Source organism: Tamandua tetradactyla, chromosome 18 (genome assembly GCF_023851605.1).
Source record: "Tamandua tetradactyla isolate mTamTet1 chromosome 18, mTamTet1.pri, whole genome shotgun sequence".
NCBI classification, from domain to species: domain Eukaryota; kingdom Metazoa; phylum Chordata; class Mammalia; order Pilosa; family Myrmecophagidae; genus Tamandua; species Tamandua tetradactyla.
Genome location: NC_135344.1, coordinates 41,273,623 through 41,294,654, shown reverse-complemented (window position 1 = coordinate 41,294,654; position 21,032 = coordinate 41,273,623). Strand labels below are relative to the sequence as shown.

General features: G+C 35.5%; 1 protein-coding gene across 2 annotated transcripts in view; it reads left to right on the top strand.

Moving 5' to 3' along the window:
• The window catches only part of PIK3C3 (phosphatidylinositol 3-kinase catalytic subunit type 3), a 173,477-nt gene that overhangs the window by 67,696 nt on the left and 84,749 nt on the right, over nt 1-21,032 (top strand). For both annotated transcript variants that reach the window (XM_077135585.1, XM_077135584.1), the window contains exons 8-11: nt 617-721; nt 1,351-1,443; nt 9,856-10,041; nt 20,499-20,653. In XM_077135585.1, coding sequence (XP_076991700.1) covers nt 617-721; nt 1,351-1,443; nt 9,856-10,041; nt 20,499-20,653 — 539 coding nt within the window. The remainder of the gene's footprint in view (nt 1-616; nt 722-1,350; nt 1,444-9,855; nt 10,042-20,498; nt 20,654-21,032) is intronic.

Sequence of the window (21,032 nt, the reverse complement as noted above, 5' to 3'; positions counted from 1 at the left end):
AAGACATGAACAGACAATTCACACATGCCTTGACCCCCCCCCCCCCCCAGTAAAAAGTACAAAAAGTCCCTTTAGCGTCTGACAGGATGTTCAAATATAATTATTTTGACCATGGGTTAATATCTGTACATGAAAGCATAATGATCATTGTCTCTGCCCTTAGTAATTGACAATTTATGTAACTGCTGAGGTCTCTAATAGCTCAGAAAAGGAGAGCATACTCTAATCTGGGTTGTCAGGGAACATTTTAGAATGATGGTGATAGCTGAATTTAAAAAAAGTGTGAAAAACCTTGAATAGGTGGAAAGTGAGGGATAGATGTTTTAAGAAGTTGGAATCCAGGCATGAACATACTATGGTAGTAGTGGAACATAAGCTATGCTTAAATGCTGGATGAAATCATTACGTTGATGATCCTATAGGGGAGCACTGGGAGACAAACAAACTATTTAAGAAATACATTGGGGAGTAAAGTTGTAATATTAATAAAACGTTAAATTTTATAAAATGGTCTTAAGTGTAAGAAACTGTTACCTTTTCTATTTCTAACTGGCTATTCAAATTTCCTTTGGTTGAAGTTTATATTGCAGATTAATATTTTAAAATAAATTTATAGGAGAATTTAGTTGAGAGCAAGCACCACAAACTTGCCCGGAGTTTAAGAAGTGGACCTTCTGACCACGATCTCAAACCCAATGCAGCCACAAGAGATCAGCTAAATGTAAGAGAATTTAGAAGATACTAATATTAAAAATAATCGGTATTTTGGTTGCAACAGATTTGATACTACTTCACTTAAAACTGATTGAGATGCATAGTTTTTTCAAGTTAATGAACCCTAAGTCATATACATAATTTTACATTTCTGTGGTTTTATTGTTTGAAGGGACTTTTTGTAAATATTTTAGTCTTGAGGCATTTACTGATATTTTCTTGATAAAGAGTACTTAGAACAGGCCTTAAGTTTCATTATCTGATATGTATACAGACATTGTTGTGTGCTTTGATTTGATGAGAGTAGAGTTCATCTGTTTGGTTTTTTTCCTCGTTTTTTGTGGGCTTTCACTATTTTGGTTTTGTTGTTGTTGCTGCTCTTGGTAGATTTAAGTGAGCTCTTGTAGTTATAGACTTATATATTGATTGTGCCTTTCTCATCCTTTTCTCTCCCTTATTGCATAATAGTATCCTTCTTGGATTAATATGTACGAATCTTATTTGGCTTTCTGTACATTCTCCTGCTTATGTAATAGTTCTATTATATAAACATTTAAATAAATGAAAAATAAATGAAATGAAAATACATAGAAAGTATATATTTGGCAAAATAGTTCTTTTCCTTCTTTGTTGTAGATTATTGTGAGTTATCCACCAACCAAGCAACTTACATATGAAGAACAAGATCTTGTTTGGAAGTTTAGATATTATCTTACGAATCAAGAGAAAGTGAGTTTCTTGAATATTTTTGTCTATCAAATTTATCTACAAATTTTAGTAACGATCAAGACTGAGGTTAAAGTGACATGGAACTATAAAGTTACAGTAAATTTTAAAAGTTTCAGAGCCATATATATGATACTCCGTTAAAAAAAATATGAAGGTATACACATAGTAGTTAACAGTTGTTGTCGTTTGTGGAAGAGTGAAGTAGGGGACTTGAGTTTTACTTTACTAACATCTCTGCTGCCTTTAAAAGAAAAATAACAAGGTTGCTTTTAGCATTAAAGATACATACTATGAATACAATTTCTCATATTTTGCCAGAAAATTGAATTCACTGAGCATTTATGTGTGTGTTTATTAATCTTAAAATCAGTAAGAAAAAGACTAGCAATCCAACAGAAAATGGGCAAGGACTATGAATGAAGTGTTCACTGAAAAATTACTCAGAGATGTGATAAGATGTTCAACCTCAATTATTCAAAAGTACTTACTAAAACTATACTGACTGCTTTTCATTTGTCACATTGGCAATAGTCCTACATTTTGATAATAAGCCCTACAGTTTGGTTAGACTGTGTGGAAATAGGTACTCATTCATGGTTGGGGGCTTGTAAGTTCATGAGAGCAAAGAGATTGAATATGCTTACTTTGAAAATTTAGCTTGATACTTGTACTTGTTATATAGTTATTCTTTGGGCATGAAGTTTAGTTTACTGTGATGCTTGGTTTTTTTGTTTGGTTTTTTTTTTTTTAATTTTTTTTTAACCTTTTTAACTCCTACAATATAACATATATACAAAGCACAGAAAGAAAAAAGCAACAGCCTTTAAAGATGCTTGGCTTTTGTAGTAGTAGTTACAGCTGAAATCAATAACTTACAAAGCTGTATAGATACAAATGAACGAACTGTATCCATGACTGTTGTTAGTGTGTCATCACGATCATTTATTTAGCCATCAGTTACACAAAGATTTCTGTTGAAAGTTTTTTAGCAAATTTCCATATTTCTTAATGTCAATTAGGGTTTTTCAAACTAATTGGAAGAGAATGCATTTATATGTTTAACATTTATATGTTTAAAAATAATTTTAAGATCCATTGAAACACTTCAATTAGAAGATTTTTAAACAGAAAGTTCATTCCAGGTTTCTTTTTTTTCAAAGTGTATAGATTTGTATTTTATGATTGATATGCTTAGATTGTTTTCAACCAGTATTTCCAAGCATCCTTTTGAAAAATGCTCTCACTCATTGTTAAAATGGTACTCTTTAACTTAAAGGCTCCAGTTAAATATATAGTATAAGATCAATTCACATTAGTAATGGAAATGTCAGCTCTTTCATTGTCTTATTATTTGCTTGCACTTGCATTATTAGTATTATCTTCCCTCTGTGATTTCTTTCTAGGACTCTTTTTAGCCCTTTGTCCATTTGGTGAGTTACTTCAGTAAAAGTAGATTAGCTTAGTTGAACACTTTAAACTATAATTTATTATAGTGTGCTGAAAACAAGCACATTGTCAACTACTTGGTTTGTGAAAACCCCTTGTGAAATATTACTGTATGTGATTCATCATGCTGATGTACAGTTCAAGGCAAGGTGATAATGCATTTTTAAAGTTTAATTAATAATTACTTTTTAAAAATGAATATGTAAATGCTACTAGGAAATCACATTTTATCTTAGCAGTCAGTGGGTTGTTTTGCTTAACATACAACCTACTTGGCATTCCACTGGTCTTGTGTAGGAGAGTAATGGTATTAAACTGGTACATATTGTAAGGTGCCAAGAATGCTGGGCTAAAGTAGTTACACTTCATACTTTATGTATGCTTCAAGGTTTAGGCAAAGGAATGGCAAGATGTCAGGAATATTTCAAAAATATTTTCTTGGCAATAATGTCTCAAGGATGAATGGACAGATACAGCAGCAATTAAGTATCATTTAGATGCCAATTAATATTGTCCTAGTAGGAGTAATGGGCTATTAATGGTTAGACAGTAATTTCAAGGCAGATGATAGATATGATGAAAAGAAGTGAAAGGTGATAAAGATGAAGGATTCACATTTTGGGGGCAGCATTGTGGGTTCCTTGGATTCAATTTCTGGCACAACCATTTATACTTAGTAGGTAGGGGTGATACAAGTTATTCAGTCTTTGGAAGCTTGGTTTCCTCATTTGTCTAATGGAGACAACCCCCATTCATGGGTAAGATAATAGAGGTTAATAACCTGGCCTCTAGAGTACCTGGTGCATAGTAGTTGGTTTCTTTTGTTTTCATTCCTATAACCTCGTTGAATCTGGGTGATTAGGTAAAAATTTGCATTATGGGAAAAAGTACAAATCTACTAGAGGGAAAGTATGAAGAAATCTAATTTGAAATGTAGAATTTGAGTTGATGGAGTGACATGCAGGCAGTATGGAGACTAGGTCAAAATTAGCCATTTGCTTTCTGCAGTGAAACTATGGAAAGGGTAAAGTTTCTGGAGAGAGAATTGTGGTGAATTAGCACTAGACTTGAATTGAAGACCTGGTAAGTCTTCTTGCCACTAATAAGCTTAACTTCAACTTTAAGCTTCAGTTTCCTCATATTGAATATAAGGTTATTAAATGATAGTGGACTTTACATTTCTTTGGATGCTTAAAATAGTCTTGGATCAGAGAGCCAACAATTAGCTCTTAAAGTAGAATAAAAATAACCATTTATCGAACAACTACTGTGTGTCAAGAATCTTTTAAGTTCTACAACAGCCCCACAGGGTTTATATTGTCAGATGATAAAACAACAGCTTTAAAGAGGTTAAGGGACCTGTGCAGAATCACGAAGTGCAAATGCTGCCTTTTGATAGGTTCACATTTATGAGTTAGAAGACATGGGTCAGTGAAGACATAGAAAAAAGGATTGTAGAGAAAATATTTGCAGAATCATGTACCTGCCAAAGTAGGAATTTTGAAATGCATTGGGGGCAGAGCAGGAGCATCAGGAAAAATGAATCATCTGTCTGGAAGCTCTTACAATTACGTGAGGATGAATGAATGAATAAGTATACTTTAGAATCTCATTATGAGATTTTTTTCTTTTACTGAACCAATATTTTAGTTTCTAAATTTTAATCCATTTATAGCTCATCTTAAGCTTTTCTTCTTGATCATTTCTTGATACCTTGGGAAATTCTTTGTAGATAAATCATATTTATTCACCTTTATATTCAAAATATAAATGAGGAATTTTAACTTTATTTTTAAGTGAACAAAAGGAGATATTCATCAACAGAAACACAGGTTTGTGATTTTGTGTTTCATAGAAAGATTGAGTTAATATCATGACACTGGTTAAATGAAGAATAACTTTGGTCACAGAAATTGCATCTTGAATGCAGCACAGTGTCATCTAAAATACATGGCAAGATATTAAATTAAACATATTAGAATGTATAGATTCAAGTAGCATAGAATAGATTTACAGAGTAGAACTCCCTTAGAAAGGCATGCGAGAAAAATCATTTGTTTAAATAAGTAGTCACTTCCCACTCAAAGTCAATTACTTTTAGATATGTGCAAAAGAAATAAAATGCTCAGATGATATAAAGTGTGTGGCAAGTTTCATTTAACCAGTTGATTTCAAGTTTTGAAAAGGTGGGTGATGAAACTTCAATTCTCAGAGCATATTACAGAATTCATATGATCACTAGAGTAGAGAGAATGATATTTTTTAATGTTTAGGAAGCACCCGAGTAAACCAAATATATATTGTCAATGAAGTGACCAGAGGTATTATTCACACAGCCACATTTTACCCTTGTAATAATTTAAAATGAATTTTATGAAAAATAAATATTCCTGTATCCTCACCACCTAAATTTATTTATACAAAGAAGCCCTTTCAGTATCAGGTTCTCAGAAACTATGCTTTAGGTTATTTGGCAGTTGGGGCCATAAGGATCAAAAGATTTCCTACAGAAAAGGTAGTGCTCAGAAAACAAAATGGTGGAAATTGGTTCTTATAAAGTAAAACTTACTTTGTTTTTTAATTAAATTTGACTTTCCCACCTATTTTTTTAAATGACCTAACAAATATTTTGGATGAAGCCCTATAGCCTGGGCTTGATGTCACACCTCAAAAATTCACAGTAATCCCTTTGCTTACCCAAACCAGTTATATTTATGAAATATTTTTCAATTTGTAGACCCCAGTAGGTAGGTAGAGATTCATTTCTGTGGAGCCCAAAATACGAGTGTTGTTAATTATTTTAAACTAGTTTTTAACATGCTAAGTGGCTTTTCTTTTATAAAGGTATTAATTAACAATAATCATTATATTATTTCTGTGTCTTTGATTATTTTGGGGAATAAAAAGCAATAGGAAGTCTTGTCTGGTAGGGTAATAGTGATTCATTAAATGTTCTTATGAGACTGCTTCTGAAGAAGCTACTGTGACAGTGACATCAGGACAACCGTCATGTTTATTTCCTAACAAGAAGTTGGTGGTGAACCATAGCAGAGATAAACTTAGTTCAGCAAGCATTTATTGTCAGTTCTTGGCCTTTGAGCCTACAGGGCTCTGGAAGTCTGAGGTATGAGATACCGGTCCTCATATAAATTAAAATCCTTTTATGGAAAGAATATTTACACAAAATTAAAATGTGGGAATATAGGATTGTGACTGATTAAAGGTCACTATCTTAATAAACATAGATAATGGGTGTATTATAAATGTGAAAGAAGACAAGGTCAGTGTGCTATGAGGGAGGTTTCACAGAAGGAACATTGGCATTAAAGTTTGAGCGGACTTTGATGTTTTTTACTTGGAGATTATTTTCATGGGAAGAAAAGAATGAATAAAGGCACTGTTGGGGTCAGGGAACAGACAGGTTTGGATGAATGGTTATAAAATAGAAAGAAGGGGTCAGATTTTGGTGAGACTTGAATTCTATGCTTGGAAGTGGATTTCACTGGAAACCCCTGAAGATAGTGTCTTCACAACTGATGTTTTAAGGAAGATGATCCAGGGTGGATTGTGGCTGAGTTGAGAAACAATAAAATGACATAAAAAGGAGGCTCATGTACCCTTCTAGAGATGAAATAGTCTGAACTGGAGCAGTGTTGTTGGTCAGAGAAGGAAAGGAGATTGTATAAGTGAGTTGACTTGGAGACAACTCCCAGGAGTTAGGCCTGAGTCCCTGAAAAAGCAAATATGGCAGTTGGAAGGTGCAGGGTGGAAAGATATTTTAATTTTTGAATGTTTTAAATTGAAAGTATTATAAGGGCAATAAAGTAGAAATTTCTATAATGGATTTGATAAGAGTTGAAAGTAGATATTTTCAGCACTGAAGTGAAATGATCCTGATTTTAAGAATAGGAGATTAGCAGCTGGGTTAAATCAGAAGAAAGGTTAACAAAATACTGCTTTTACTATAAAACATGGTAATAAGCACAGTGAGGTTAAAATTTGACACTAGGTTCAATATCAGATATAGAATAGTAATAAGTAACATCAGAGAATACTATAAAAGTAGTTAACATTTTTTAAGTTTTGATCATATACTAGGGTACTAAAGTCTAAACCTTACTTTTTAAATGAATTACCTTACTTAGTCTTTACTACAACCCTATGAGATGGGCCCGTGAAGTGACTCAGCTAATAATTGATGGAGCTAAGAGTTAGGATTTGAACCCAAATAACCTGGTTTTAAAGCCTGTACTCTTCATATCCTGCAAGATAAAATTGCATTTGTGTCCTGTAACATGGATGAATAAAGGACCTTTAAAGGACCTGTGGTTAATTAATATAATTATTCTGTCTTAAACTTTCTTAGTCCTATTTGTTTCCTTTCTTGTTCATTCGTTTCCTTTCTTGTTCATTCTGTTGCCTCCTTGTTTACATGTGTAACATTTAGCATTATAAATTTGTGAAGTTCTTTGTATTGTGCCTTAAGTTCCTTGGCAGCAGTGTACTTTATAAACTTTACTAATATATCTATAAATCTGAGAATCTGTATTGAATATATTGACATGCTACAACATTTGCTTATAATAAGTACATACCAATAGTCTTCTATTAAGACTACTGATGTGCTATGAAATGATAAACCTTTCACTGTATTTATTTAAGAAATATTGCTTTGCTTCCAAATTCACCTAAAAATACATTTTAGAAGTGAAAAAATTGCATAGAATGAGTTAGTAGGACAATCTGTATTCTTACATGCACTGTACTAAACGGTGTGGGGAGGTACAGAGAGAATAGATAGCTGTTTTAGGGGAGTGCAGACTTTATCTTGAGAGACAAAAATGCCCTCAAAAGGATTTGACAGAGAAGCATCATTTAAATAATGGTAGTACAAGCTATTGAAGGAAGAGCTGAAAGTTGCCGAAAACTTCCTGGAAATGCTGTGATTTTGAGAAGCTGGCCTTAAAGAAAGCGACACCAGTGTTTGGGTGAAGAGGACAGGAAAGCTTATTGACAGGAAAGAGAAAATTGTGTATAAAATAGATTAATCTGGCTGAGGGGAAGAGGAGCAATGGGACTTAGCTTAATGAAATAGAAGTTTGGAGTATAGTGAGAGGTGTCAGTGGAATGCTTTGAAGAACAAGCCAAGATTTTGTTGTTATGAGTGTTTGTTTGTTTTTCTTTAAATAAACTAGATTGACCCTATCATTTCATTGGAAACCATACTTCAACAGTATGTTAATCATCTTCATATATGGAAGGTCTTTCTTTGTGATGGGAATTTAAATGTACTCTCTCCAGAGAGTGAAACTGGCCAATGAAAAGAAGTGGCATGCAAGATTTTTTTTCCCTTTGGTTCATTATAGTTAAAAAACAAAAAAAAGAAAGAAAGAAAAAAATGATTTGACAGTATGTAAATATAATGGCTGCTTTGCAAATCTTTCTTGGCAGGGATATGATAACCTAAATTTCTATTGATAATGGGTATTGAATGTGCTAAGATCATTTCCACCTTGAAATTTTAAGACTTTGGTGAAATGTTTAGAAAAGAAACTAGTGTTGAAACACTTAGCTAGAAGGCTGTTCCAAACTCCAGTGTGTGATGTGAAAATCGAGCTGAGCGTAAATATAGGAAACATTGTTAGGAAATAATTGGCAGGCATTGTGGATGGATATATGAGTGATATAGCTAGGGGGAGTAATTACTTCAGGGGACCTGCTGTTAGCTAATTGGGGATGGCAGTGCCTTAATGAGAAGGAGGTCCCATCTGGTGGAAGAAACCCAGGGATTGAGATCAGTTGACTCTGGGATTCTATGTGTAACACATCTACCATTTTGAAGTGGTGGGTAAGTCCTCGCTGAGGTTATATGAAATTTGGGTATTGGACTAGATATTCTCCGTAGTATCTCATTTCGTAATTTAATGAAATCAAGAATAAGTGGGAGAGGCATGAAGGTACAGTTTGAGTCATTTACTAATGAAAGGATATTAGTTGAGCAGAACAGAATTTAAAATTTTAAGGTTATTATTTTTTTTCAAGAGATCATGCACAATCAAATTCATAGAAGAAACAAAAGGAAGAATAAGAGTCCTAGGTTCAGCCAGGAATGTGTTGTCAATAAGAAGACCTGACTGTAGGATTTACTTTTTCTCGAAAACAGGTGTGTATGTTTCTTGTAAAAGCATTTATTGCATATGCAACTATGAATAATATGCCCCAAGGTAATTACTTAATTAACAGTCTTGTGAAAACTTTAGTATGCTGCCCATGTAAGGAAGGTTTTAGAAGAATGCTACAGACTAATAGCTGAACTGTAGAATATTTGTTGTCCTTTCTGTTTGTCCATTTTTATGTTTGTTTCTGTGAGGTTTTGTTTGATGGCCTGTCTTTTTGAACAGCTACTTCTTTGTGTAATATAACATCCATATTGAATTTTAGTCTAAGTCCTCATTGTGTTACTCTGTCGGTACAAGTATCCAGGAAGGCCAATGATCATATGCTAGGTAGGCAATGGTGAGCGGCTTAGTGATGGGAATATCTACCCTTGCTTGGCTTTGATGCTTTCATTCACTGGTTGTAGTATTGTGTTTCTCACTGTTGATAATGAGGCTTATCTTCAAGGCATCTCAGAATTCAAGAGATATACCTCAGCTATTTCTGTGTCTTTAAGCAATATTAAAAAAAAAAAGAAAAGAAAAATAAAACCCAAATTTTAAATTAATAGTTCTATGCATGTAGTATGGTCTGGAAAATGTGAAGTTACAGAAACATACTTTTTTTGTTCTGCAGTGTTTCTCTGTAGTCATATGCGTAACTTCATTTAATGGAGTTCATACAAGGAAACCGTCTTTTAGGTATCTGTTACTGCACTAGGTCCAAGTGGGAGCTCTGCTACTCACTGTTGACTTCTCATACCCCAGTCAATAGGCTGTTTGTAATTTTAAAAATGTTTTATGATTTCAGGCTTTGACAAAGTTCTTGAAATGTGTTAATTGGGATCTACCCCAGGAGGCCAAACAAGCATTGGAGCTTCTGGGAAAATGGAAGCCAATGGATGTAGAAGATTCCTTGGAGCTATTATCCTCTCATTACACCAATCAAACAGTGAGGCGTTATGCTGTTGCCCGGTTGCAGCAGGCAGATGATGAGGTATGTATGTTATTGTTCATTACTCCTCTGGAGCCTGATCATCAGACATACTCTCTGTTTGTCTGTGTGTGTGTGTGTGTGTGTGTGTGTTCGGAGAGAGAGAGAGAGAGATTGCTTTTTAGAAGGGAGGAAGATGTTGTATGTGTCTTTTCAAAAGTAAAATTAAAATATTCCTCCAAGGAGTCCTCTGTGAAATGAAAATTATTTCCTGATTTGTTACGTGATAGGACAATGTCTCCCAAGACATTTACGTGGCAGCAGAGCTTATATTACTCTGTCTGTACAAAAAGGAATTCTAATGAAAAATGGTTTAATGCAACATCAGCTAGGGAATAATTCAGATCCTCTCTATCAGCCAATAAACAATAAGCCACATTTAATTGTAGACATGCAAAGCCCATGGGGCCTTTAAAGGATAGAGGTGCTTGGTCATTCTAAACTTTTAACTGCTGACAATTATGTATGTATGTAGATTATCCGAAGGTGGTTTAGAATCCCCTGGAAAGCAAAGACTGCACGTTTCATGGTGGCTTTTTAGTTATGTGTAAGGCCACCAGAGAATGAGGAGCACATGTGTTAATACAAAGCATTCCTAATGAGATATACTAATCCAGTGTTTCTTACAGTTCTTATTTTTATAGCGTGAATGGGTTCTCAAAATTGACCCCATAGAGCAGTTGTTTGTTGTCAAAGACCTTTTTTAAAAATAGTGAGATCTTTTTTTAAATGTTTTTTTAATTATGAAATATATATACAAAAAAGCAGTAAATTTCCATGTGCATTTTAACAAGTAGTTATTGAGCAGGTTTTCAAGTTTGATATGGTTACAGTTCCACAATTTTTGAATTTGTAGTGGTAAGTGAGTTTCTAGAAGCAAAATGAAGTATTTATTTTAAAAAGTTGATATTTATGAATATGTGGTTAATTATGGTAAAATTTAAATGTTAAAGTAAGTAATGTGGTGAACCCTCACATATTTCACTCATCTTCATGAGTTGCCAATTTATAGCCTATCTTGTTTCATCTGTAGTATCCCTACCTCCACTAGGTTATTTTAAAGCAATTTTAAATGTCATACAATTTTACCTGAATAGGGTTATCTTCACTCTCTTTTCAAGAAGCAATTTTTAAAAATCTTTTTTTCTTTGATATGTATTCAAAGTAACATGCAGTCATTCAAAGTGTACAGTCAATGGCTTATAATATCATCATGTAGCTGTGCATTTATCATCACAATCAACTTTTTCTTTTTCTGTGAAAAATAACATACATACAAAAAACCAATAAATTTTAAAGCACATCATAGCAATTAGTTGTAGAACAGATTTCAGGGTTTAGTATGGGTTACAGTTCCACAATTTTAGGTTTTACTTCTAGCTGCTCTAAGATACTGGAGACTAAAATATCAATATAATGATTCAGCAATCATACTCATTTGTTAAACCCTACCTACTCTATGTAACTCCATCATCACCTTTGATCTTTCTCCCACTCTTTAGGGCTATTGGCTATGCCCATTCTAACTTTTCATGTTGGAAGAGACTGTTGATAATATGGGATGGGAGATGTAATTGGGTGATGTTCTGAAAGGGTTGGCTCCTCTGCATTTCAGGGCTTATCTGGTCCAGGGACCCATTTGGAAGTTGTAGGTTTCTGAAAAGTTACCCTAGTGCATGGAACCTTTATAGAATCTTATATAACATCCTAGGTGCTGTGTAGGATTGGTAGGAATGGTTTTGGTTGGGGGTTGGCAAGCTGTATTAGGTAGCAATGTCTTAGCCGAACCTACAGAGTAGCCTCTCAGCTATTTGAACTCTTTCAGCCACTGATAGTTCATTTGGTACACCTCTTTTCCCCATGTGAATGATAATAACTGCTACAGCACTTGGTATTTGCTGTACTTAGTACTTAGGAGGAAAAAATTATATGGGTAAAGTTTTGAAATATTACTATACATGTATAAGGAGATTATTTATTTTTATTCTGTGAAATTTCATACCTAAAGCTTTCAGGTTGTGTCTTTCACAGCTAATTGATTAAAATGTCTACTTACCTTTACTTTGTCTGTGAACTACAGTATCTGCGGTTTTATAAACTTCAAATCTTTTCTGGTATCGTCATGGATAAGAGAATCATATAGCATTGAAAGATAAATCAAAGGTCACTTTGTTTAAATAGCCACATATTAGAAAACTTGAATGAAAGATATTCTGTTTTGTATTTGACATTTAGTCCAGGTTCTGGAATGTGTCACATTCTCTCCACTAGCCATGTCTTTGCATGTGTTACTCCATGGACCTGGAGGAATGTTAGTCCTCTCTAATTCATCTTTCAAGCTGTAACTTAGACATCTCAACAGCTAGGAAGCTTTTCTGAACCACCCCAGGATATAATAAGCATTTTTGTTCATTTCTTTCTTGCTCCCACAGCTTTTTTCAAATTTTTTTGTTTTTAAATTTTTGTCATATAGTATAACGTATATACGAAGCAAAGAAATAATTTTCAAAGCACTCTTCAACAAGTAGTTACAGGACAGAATTCCAGAGTTTGTTATGGAGTACCATATGATCGTCTCATAGTTTTCTTTCCAACTGCTCCAGAATATAGGAGGCTGTAGGGCTTAAATATTTTTTTATCACAATTGACTTTTTTTTCCTTCTTTATTTGTGAAAAATAACGTATATGCAAAAAGGCTATAGGTTTCAAAGTACAGCACCACAATTAGTTGTAGAATGTATTTCAGAGTTTGACATGGGTTACAGTTCCACAATTTTAAGTTTTTACTTCTAGCTCTCCTAAAATACTGGAGACTTAAAGAGATATCAATTTAATGATTCAACATTTATATTCATTAGTTAAATCCTGTCTTGTCTGTATAACTCCACCATCACCTTTGGTCTTTCCATCCTTCTCTTTAGGGTTGTTTGGGCTATGGCCTTTCTAAATTTTTCATATTGGAAAGGTCTGTCACTAATACAGGGTAGCGAGATGGAACTATCTGATGTTCTGGAGAGGCTAGGCTAGGTTTCAGGACTTACCTGGACCAGGGACACATCTAGAGGTTATAGGTTTATGGAAAGTTATTCTAGTGCCTGGAGCTCTTGTGGATTCTTATAAATTGCCCTAGGTGTTCTTCAGAATTGGCTGGAATGGTCCTGGTTGGGAGTTGGCAGGTTATAATAGGTAGCAAGTTCTACCTGAAGCTTGAGTAAGAGCAACCTCCAGGGTAGCCACTGAACTCTGTTTGAACTCTCTCTGCCACTAATACTTTATTAATTACACTTCTTTCCCCCCATTTGGTCAGGATGTAATTGTTGATCCCATGGTGCCAGGTCTGGATTCATCCCTGGGAGTCCTCTGCCACATTGTTAGAGAGATTTTCACCACTGTTTGTCATGTCCCATGTGGTGGAGAGTGCAATGATTTCACTTGCAGAGTTGGGCTTAGAGAGACTGAGGCCACATCTGAGCAACAACAGAGGTCCTCCAAAAGTAACTCTTTGGCATACCTTAGGCATAGTCTAAGCTTCTATGCTACCTATGTAAGCTTCACCAGAGTAACCTCATGATTGAGGGCATGGCCTATTGATTTGGGTGTCCCTAAAGTTTGATACAGTATCAGGAGATTCCCTGATGATAAGGTTTAATAGTTCCATAGTCTTTCTCCCCTCCCTCAGGGGGCTTGGCCAATACTTTTTGATTATCTGCTTAGTATACTCTAGGATGTTTCCAGGCATTGCAATAATCCATACAGGATTAAAGGACCCCTTTCTCATTCTGTGCTCTCTCTGTTTCAGTTGTTGAAATGAGCTATACAGATGGGTTGAATTGAATTATGCAGTACAGAAAATTTCAGTTCCAGATCAAATAAACCTTTCTTCCATTGGTCTCAAAGAGTATGTGTGGTTCTAAAATATAGACACTGTCTTCCTTACCCCTATGTTCTGAATTACTTTAACCCCAACCTGTTCAGCTTAATTCTTATCTCTAAACATCAGGTTATTTATATATATATGAAACAGCCTCTCAACATCCAGAAATAATCATCACTACTCCAGACTTAATATGCCTGCTAAAGCTTACAATCTGGGTCCCTGCTTTCTTATAAGCATTTTCTAAAGGTGACCATACTATTATTGTTTTTTTGTTTCTGCTTTATTTTGTCTCACCAAATATCCCACATGTTCATTGACATCATTGCATGCCTCATGACATTGTTCCTTTTTGTAGCAGCGCAGCCTTCGTTTATAAGTATACACCATCGTTCATCATTCTACTTCTCCGTCAGTGCATCTTTCAGCCACCTGCATTCATTGGGCATCATGTAGAGGGCCCAAAGTCCACAGTCCATCAACATTCTCAATTTAACATTATTTCATTGTTCCCAAGAGACAGAAAATCAATAAACACACCCTCACCAAATAGGAGATCTAAACTTCCTCTTAACTCTTGTCCGTCACCCCATTATTTCCATGTGTTATTGCTGTGTTGATGGTTTCCTTTTGAACATAGCTCATAGCATGCAATAGTAGTTTTGCCCCTGTACCCTGGACTTAAACACTGTTTAATCAAGAATTACATCTTTGAAGTAATTCTTACCAGAACTCATTCATATTTCTAGTGTGAGTCAGTAGGACATGTAGGCCTATACAACCCTTTCAATCTTGTTCATCTTCAATATGGTAATATTGCTTCTAGACCCACTAGAGAATCACTTTCGCTCCTGTCTATTCCCTTCCATTGAAGTTCAACTGCATTAGCTAATGGTTCACCTATCTCTAGCTTCTATGTGTCTCTACCTCCCCTATGTTCTGTATTAAAGCCTCTGATTGTACCTTTATGCTGGTCATAAAAATAAAATCATACAGTATCTGTCCTTTTGTGTCTGGCTAACTTCGCTAAGCATTATGTTCTCATGACTCATCCATCTTGTCATGTGCTTCAGGACATCATTTAGTCTTACTGCTGCATGGTATTCCATTGTGTGTGTATACCACATTTTGTTGATCCATTTTTCTGTTGATGGGCATTTGGTTTGTTTCCATCTTTTGGCGATTGTGAGTAATGCTGCTACAAACATCAGTGTGCAAATATCTGTTTGTGTCATTGCTTTCAGCTCTTCTGTGTATATACCAAGTAGGACTATTGCTGGGTCATAGGGCAGCTTGATATGTAGTTTCCTAAGGAACCACCAAACAGTCTTCCATAGTGGTTGTACCATTGTACATTTCCACCAGCAGTTCATAAGTGTCCCAGTTTCTCCATATCCTCTCCAACATTTATAGTTTCCTGTTTGTTTAATAGCAGCCATTCTTATAGGTGTGGGGTGGTATCTCATTGTAGTCTTGGTCTGCATTTCCCTTCTAGCTAATGAAAATGAGCATCTCTTCATGTGCTTTTGAGCCGTCTGTATTTGCTCTTCAGAAAAATGCCTATTCATATCTTTAGTCCATTTTATAATTGGATTGTTTATTCTTTTGTTGTTGAATTTGTATGAGTTCTTTGTATATACAGGAAATCAAACCTTTGTCTGATATGTGATTTCCAAATATTTTCTCCCATTGAGTTGTCTGCCTCTTCAACTTTTTGCTAAAGTCTTTTGAGGTGCACAAGCATTTGATTTTGAGGAGTTCCCATTTATCTATTTTTTTCTTTTGTGGATTGAGCTTTGGGTGCAAAGTTTAGGACGCTACTTCCTGTTACTGTGTCTTGAAGATGTTTCCCTACCTTTTCTTCTAGAAGCTTTATGGTGCTAGGTCTTATATTTAGGTGTTTGATCCCCTTTTAGTTAATTTTTGTGTAGTGTGTAAGATACGGGGCCTCTTCCGTTCTCTTGGCTATTGATAGCCAGTTCTTCCATGCCCAATTATTGAAAAGACTATTTTTTCCCAGTTCAGAGGATTTGGGAGCCTTGTCAAAAATCAGTTGACCATACATTTTGTGGTCTATTACTGCACTTTCAATTCGATTCCATTAGTCAGTGCTTCTGTCTTTGTGCCAATACCATGCTGTTTTGACCACTGTGGTTTTATAATAGGTTTGAAAGTCAGGGAGTGTTAATCCTCCCACTTTGTTCTTGTTTAGGATGCTTTTAGCTATATGGTGTCTCTTTCCCTTCCAGATGAATTTGGCTTTTCCAAATCTTCAAAGTACATTGTTGGGATTTTGATTCATGCTGTGTTGAATCTGTAGATCAATTTGGAGAGAGTTGACATCTTTACTATATTTAGCCTTCCTGTCCATGAGCAGGGAATGTCTTTCCACCTATTTAGATCTCCTTTGATTTCTTTTAGCAGTGTTACGTAGTTTTCTGTGTACAAGTCCATTACGTCCTAGTTAAGTTGATTCCTAAGTATTTGATTCTCTTAGTTGCTATTTTGAATGGATTTTTTTCTGCATCTAACTCCTCAACTAGCTCATTGCTTGTGTATAGAAATGTTATAATTTTATATCCCGCCACCTTGCTGAATTAGCTCAAGTAACTTTGCTGTAGATTTCTCAGGATCTTCCAAGTATAGATCATATCATCTGAAACTAATGAGAGTTTTACTTCTTCCTCTCCCATTTGAATGCCTTCTTTCTTTCCTGCCTGATTACTCTAGCTAGAACTTCTAGCACAATGTTGAATCATAGTGATGACAGTGGGCATCCTTGTCTTGTACCTGACCTTAGGGGGAAGGCTTTCAGTCATTCTCCATTGAGTACAATGCTGGCTATCGGTCTTTCATATATTCCCTTTATAATATTGAGGTAGTTACTTTTGATTCCTATCTTTTGGAGTGTTTTATCAGAAAAGGATGCTGAGTTTTGTCATATGCTTTTTCAACATCAGATAAGATGATCATGTGCCTTTTCCCTTTTGATTTGTTAATGTGCTATATTACATTAATTGATTTTCTTGCATTGAACCATCTTTGCATTCCATATATAAACCCCACTTGATCATGGTGTATAGTTCTTTTAATTTTCTTGAGAATTTTTGCATCTATGTTCATTAGGGAGATTGACCTGTTTTGATATTAAAATGATATTAGCTTCATAAATTGAGTTAGGTAGAGTTCCTTTTTCCTCATTTTTTGGGAAATTTTGAGCAGGACTGGTGTTAGTTCTTTCTGGAATGTTTGATAAAATTCCCCTGTGAAGCCATCTGGCCCTGGAGTTTTCTTTGTAGGAAAATTTTTAATGACTGATTGAATCTCTTTATTTGTGATTGGTTTGTTGAGATCTTCTATTTCTTCCTGAGTCAGTGTAGCTTGTTTGTGTGTCTCCAGTAATTTGTCCTTTTCATCTAAGTTGTTTAATTTGTTGACATATCGTTGTTCATAGTATTCTCTTATGATTTCTTTTATTTCTTCAGGGTCTGTAGTAACACACCCCTTCTCATTTCTGACTTTGTTTATTTGCATCCTCTCTCTTTTTTTCTTTCAGTCTTACTAGTGACCTGTCAATTTTATTGATTTTCTCAGAGAACTAACTTGGTTTTATTGATTCTTGCTGTTGCTCTTTTGTTCTCCCATTCATTTATCTTTGCTTTAATCTTTGTTATTTCTCTTCTTCTATTTTTTTGGGGTTAAGTTGCTTTTCTTTCTCATGTCCCTCCAAGTCAAGTCCTTAAGTTTTGCTCTTTCTTGTTTTTTAATATAGACATTTAAGGATGTAAATTTCCCTCTCTGCACAGCCTTTCCTGCATGCCATAAGTTCTGATAAGTTTTATTCTCATTTTCATTTATCTCCAGATAGCTGCTGATTTCTTGAGTAATTTTTTCTTTGACCCACTGGTTGTTTAAGAATGTATTATTTAATCTCCATATATTTGAGAATATTCTTATTCTTTGGTGGTTATTGAGATCCAGCTTCATCCCATTGTGATAAAGTGCTTTGGATAATTTCAGTATTTTTATATTCATAAAGACCTGTTTTTGCCCCAGCATATGATCTATCCTGGAGAATGTGCCATGAACACTATAGAATGTATAACCTTTTGCTTTGGGGTGCAGTGACTTGTATATGTCTTTTAGGTCTAAATTCATTCATCAAGTTATTTAACTTTTCTATTTCCTTGTTGATCTTCTGTCTGAGTGTTCTGTCTATAGAGGAGATTGGTGTATTGAAGTCTCCTTCTGTTATTGTTGAAACATCCATCGCTCCGTTCAGTTTTGGCAGTGTCTGTTTCATGTACTTCGGAGCTCCTTTATTGGGAGCGTAAACATTTATGATTGTTATATCTTCTTGATGAATTGACCGTTTAATTTAGTATATAGTGACCTTTGTTTCTTATGATGTCTTTATATTTAAAGTCTATTTTGTCTGATATTAGTATAGCTACTCCTGCTTTTTTTTTATTACAACTTGTGTGGAAAATCTTTTTCCATTCTTTCACTTTCAGTCTATTTGTGTCCTTGCATCTAAGATGAGTCTCTTGTAAGCAGCATACATAGCTGGATTATCTTTCTTAAACCATTCTTCCAATCTGTATCTTTTAATTGGTAAATTTAGTCTGTTAACATTCAAAGTTATTACTGAAAAGGAGTTTCTTGATTCTACCATCTTATTTTTTTTATTTTATTTGTCAAATCTATATGTTCTTTTCCCCCCTTCTCTTTGTAGTATTTAAATTACCTTTAGTGGTACTCTTTAATTCTGTGCCTTCTTCCAGACTTTCCTCTCCTGTCTTTTTTTTTTTCAGCAGGTAGAACTCCTTTTAGTATTTCTTATAGGGCCGGTCTCTTGTTGACAAATTCTCTCAGTACTTCTTTGTCTGTGAAAGCTTTGCTCTCTCCCTCAATTTTAAAGGACAATTTGGCTGGGCACAGAATTCTTGGCTCGAAGTCTTTCTCTTTCAGGATCTTGAATATATCATACCACTGCCTTCTCACCTCCAGGGTGCTAATTGAGTAGCCTGAAGTCAGTCTTATTTGATTTCCCTTGTATGTAGTAGGTTGTTTTTTCTTACCACTTTCAGGATTTTTTTGCTTCTCTTCAACATTTGACAGACTGATTAGTACGTGCCATGGGAAGGCCTGTCTGGATTTATTCTGTTTGGGGTTCTTTGGGTTTCTTTGACTTGTATATTTATGTCCTTTATGAGGGTTGGGAAGTTTACCCCCCATTATATCCTCAACTGCTCTTCCTAGCCCTTTACTCCTCTCTTCTCCTTCTGGGACACTAGTGATTCTTACATTTGCATGCTTTGTTTTGTCTATCATTTCCCTGAGTTCCCATTCAGTTTTTTCCATCTTTTTTGCCATTTGCTGTTTGAGTCTTCGAAGTCAATTATCCTGCCCTCTACATCACTTATTCTTTCTTCTGTCTCTTCAAATCTGGTGTTTTGTGCCTCTAGTGTGTTTTTTATTTGGTCAGCAGAGTTTTCAATCTCTGTCATGTCTGCTATTTTTCTATTTATTCTTTTAAATTCCTCTTTGTGCTCTTCTACTGTTCTTGATCTCCTTTATGTCATTTGCTATCCCACTTATTTTATTAAGTAGAGTTCTGTGAACATCTTTGATTCGTTGTTCCAGCATCTGTATTGTCAGGAGGACACCTGAAGAGTCAGGTGTTTTAGTTTGATCATTAGACAGGCCTATATCTGTCTGCATTGTGATATGCTTAGTCATCTTCTGTTGTCTTTATGGGATGTAAATATTTTGATTGATTTACTTCAGGAGTTGATTTCTTTCAGTAGTCTAAGGCCTTGTGTTTCTGGTATGGTTGTACAGCAGGCAGCAGGGCACAGGGTGGAACACTCAGTATGGTGATTTCCTTCAGGGCAGTTATTGGTGCAGGTTGGGTGTGTTATGCTGAAACTTGTGAACGTGGGCGCCCAGTGGCCAGGAAGTATGTAGCTGTGTGGGTGCACTTGTCTGGGGAGATAAGCCTGGCATGTGGTGGTCTAAGGTACGGGGCCCTTTGTGCTCATGCATAGAGCTATAGCAGCAGGTCAGCGCTTTCTTAGAGCTAGGAAGTAAGGCTGAGGGCTGTGCGTATGCGCGGTTCTAGAACCACTGTAATGTGCAGTTCCCAGAGCTGAATGACATGATTGGGGGGCCTGTGTGCATGTGTGGGCCTGGGAGTGATGTAAACGGATATGCTGAGCTCAAGAGGGTGGGGTGAGACTGTGTGAAACTATGGGCAGGAGGGGGCGGGGTAGCCTAGGTATGAAGGTTAGTTCCTGCAACCTTTATCGCTGTTAACAGCTTGCAGGGAACAGGGAGGGGGAGGTAGTGCTTGGGAGGGGTGTAGGAGAAGTGGGTTGGGCTGCACTTGGGTGGGGGTGTGGGGCAGGTACGTGCACTTGGGACTGGTGGGGTGGGGGCGCCTGTCCCTTCTCTGACTTTTCCATGGAGCAGAGCTAATCTCAAACTGCTCTAGTCGGCCATCTTCCTAGAAGTCTTAGCAACATTTTATTTTAATGCAAGGTAAATATTTCTAATATTTGCTTATTTTTTCTTTGTTTTCCAGGATTTATTGATGTACCTATTGCAGCTGGTCCAGGCTCTCAAATATGAAAATTTTGATGACATAAAGAAAGGATTAGAACCCACCAAGAAGGATAGTCAGAGTTCAGTGTCAGAATGTGTGTCAAATTCTGTAATAAATTCTGCAGAAAGTGATAGGTATGAATTTCCACCATATTTCAGATCAATTAGTTTTTCCTCTTTCAAATGATCTTTTCTCCGTATTTCCCAGATGTACCAAACTCTAATACTACTAGTTTTGAAGTATTACCACTGAATATGGCATGTGTACTGAGAGATCATTAATTAACTTTGTTAAAAAGTACCTTTTACAGGCTGTGGAGTCAGAATGCCTGAGATAAAATCCTGACTCTGCCACCTAGTAGCTGTGTAAACTTGTGTAAATTACACATCATCTTTGTAACCCCATTTTCTCATCTCAAAATGGGGATAGCAGTAGTTACTGATCATTACGAATTATTTGAAGATAAAATAAGTGAATATAACATAAGGCATTTAGAGAAGTATTTGATACATA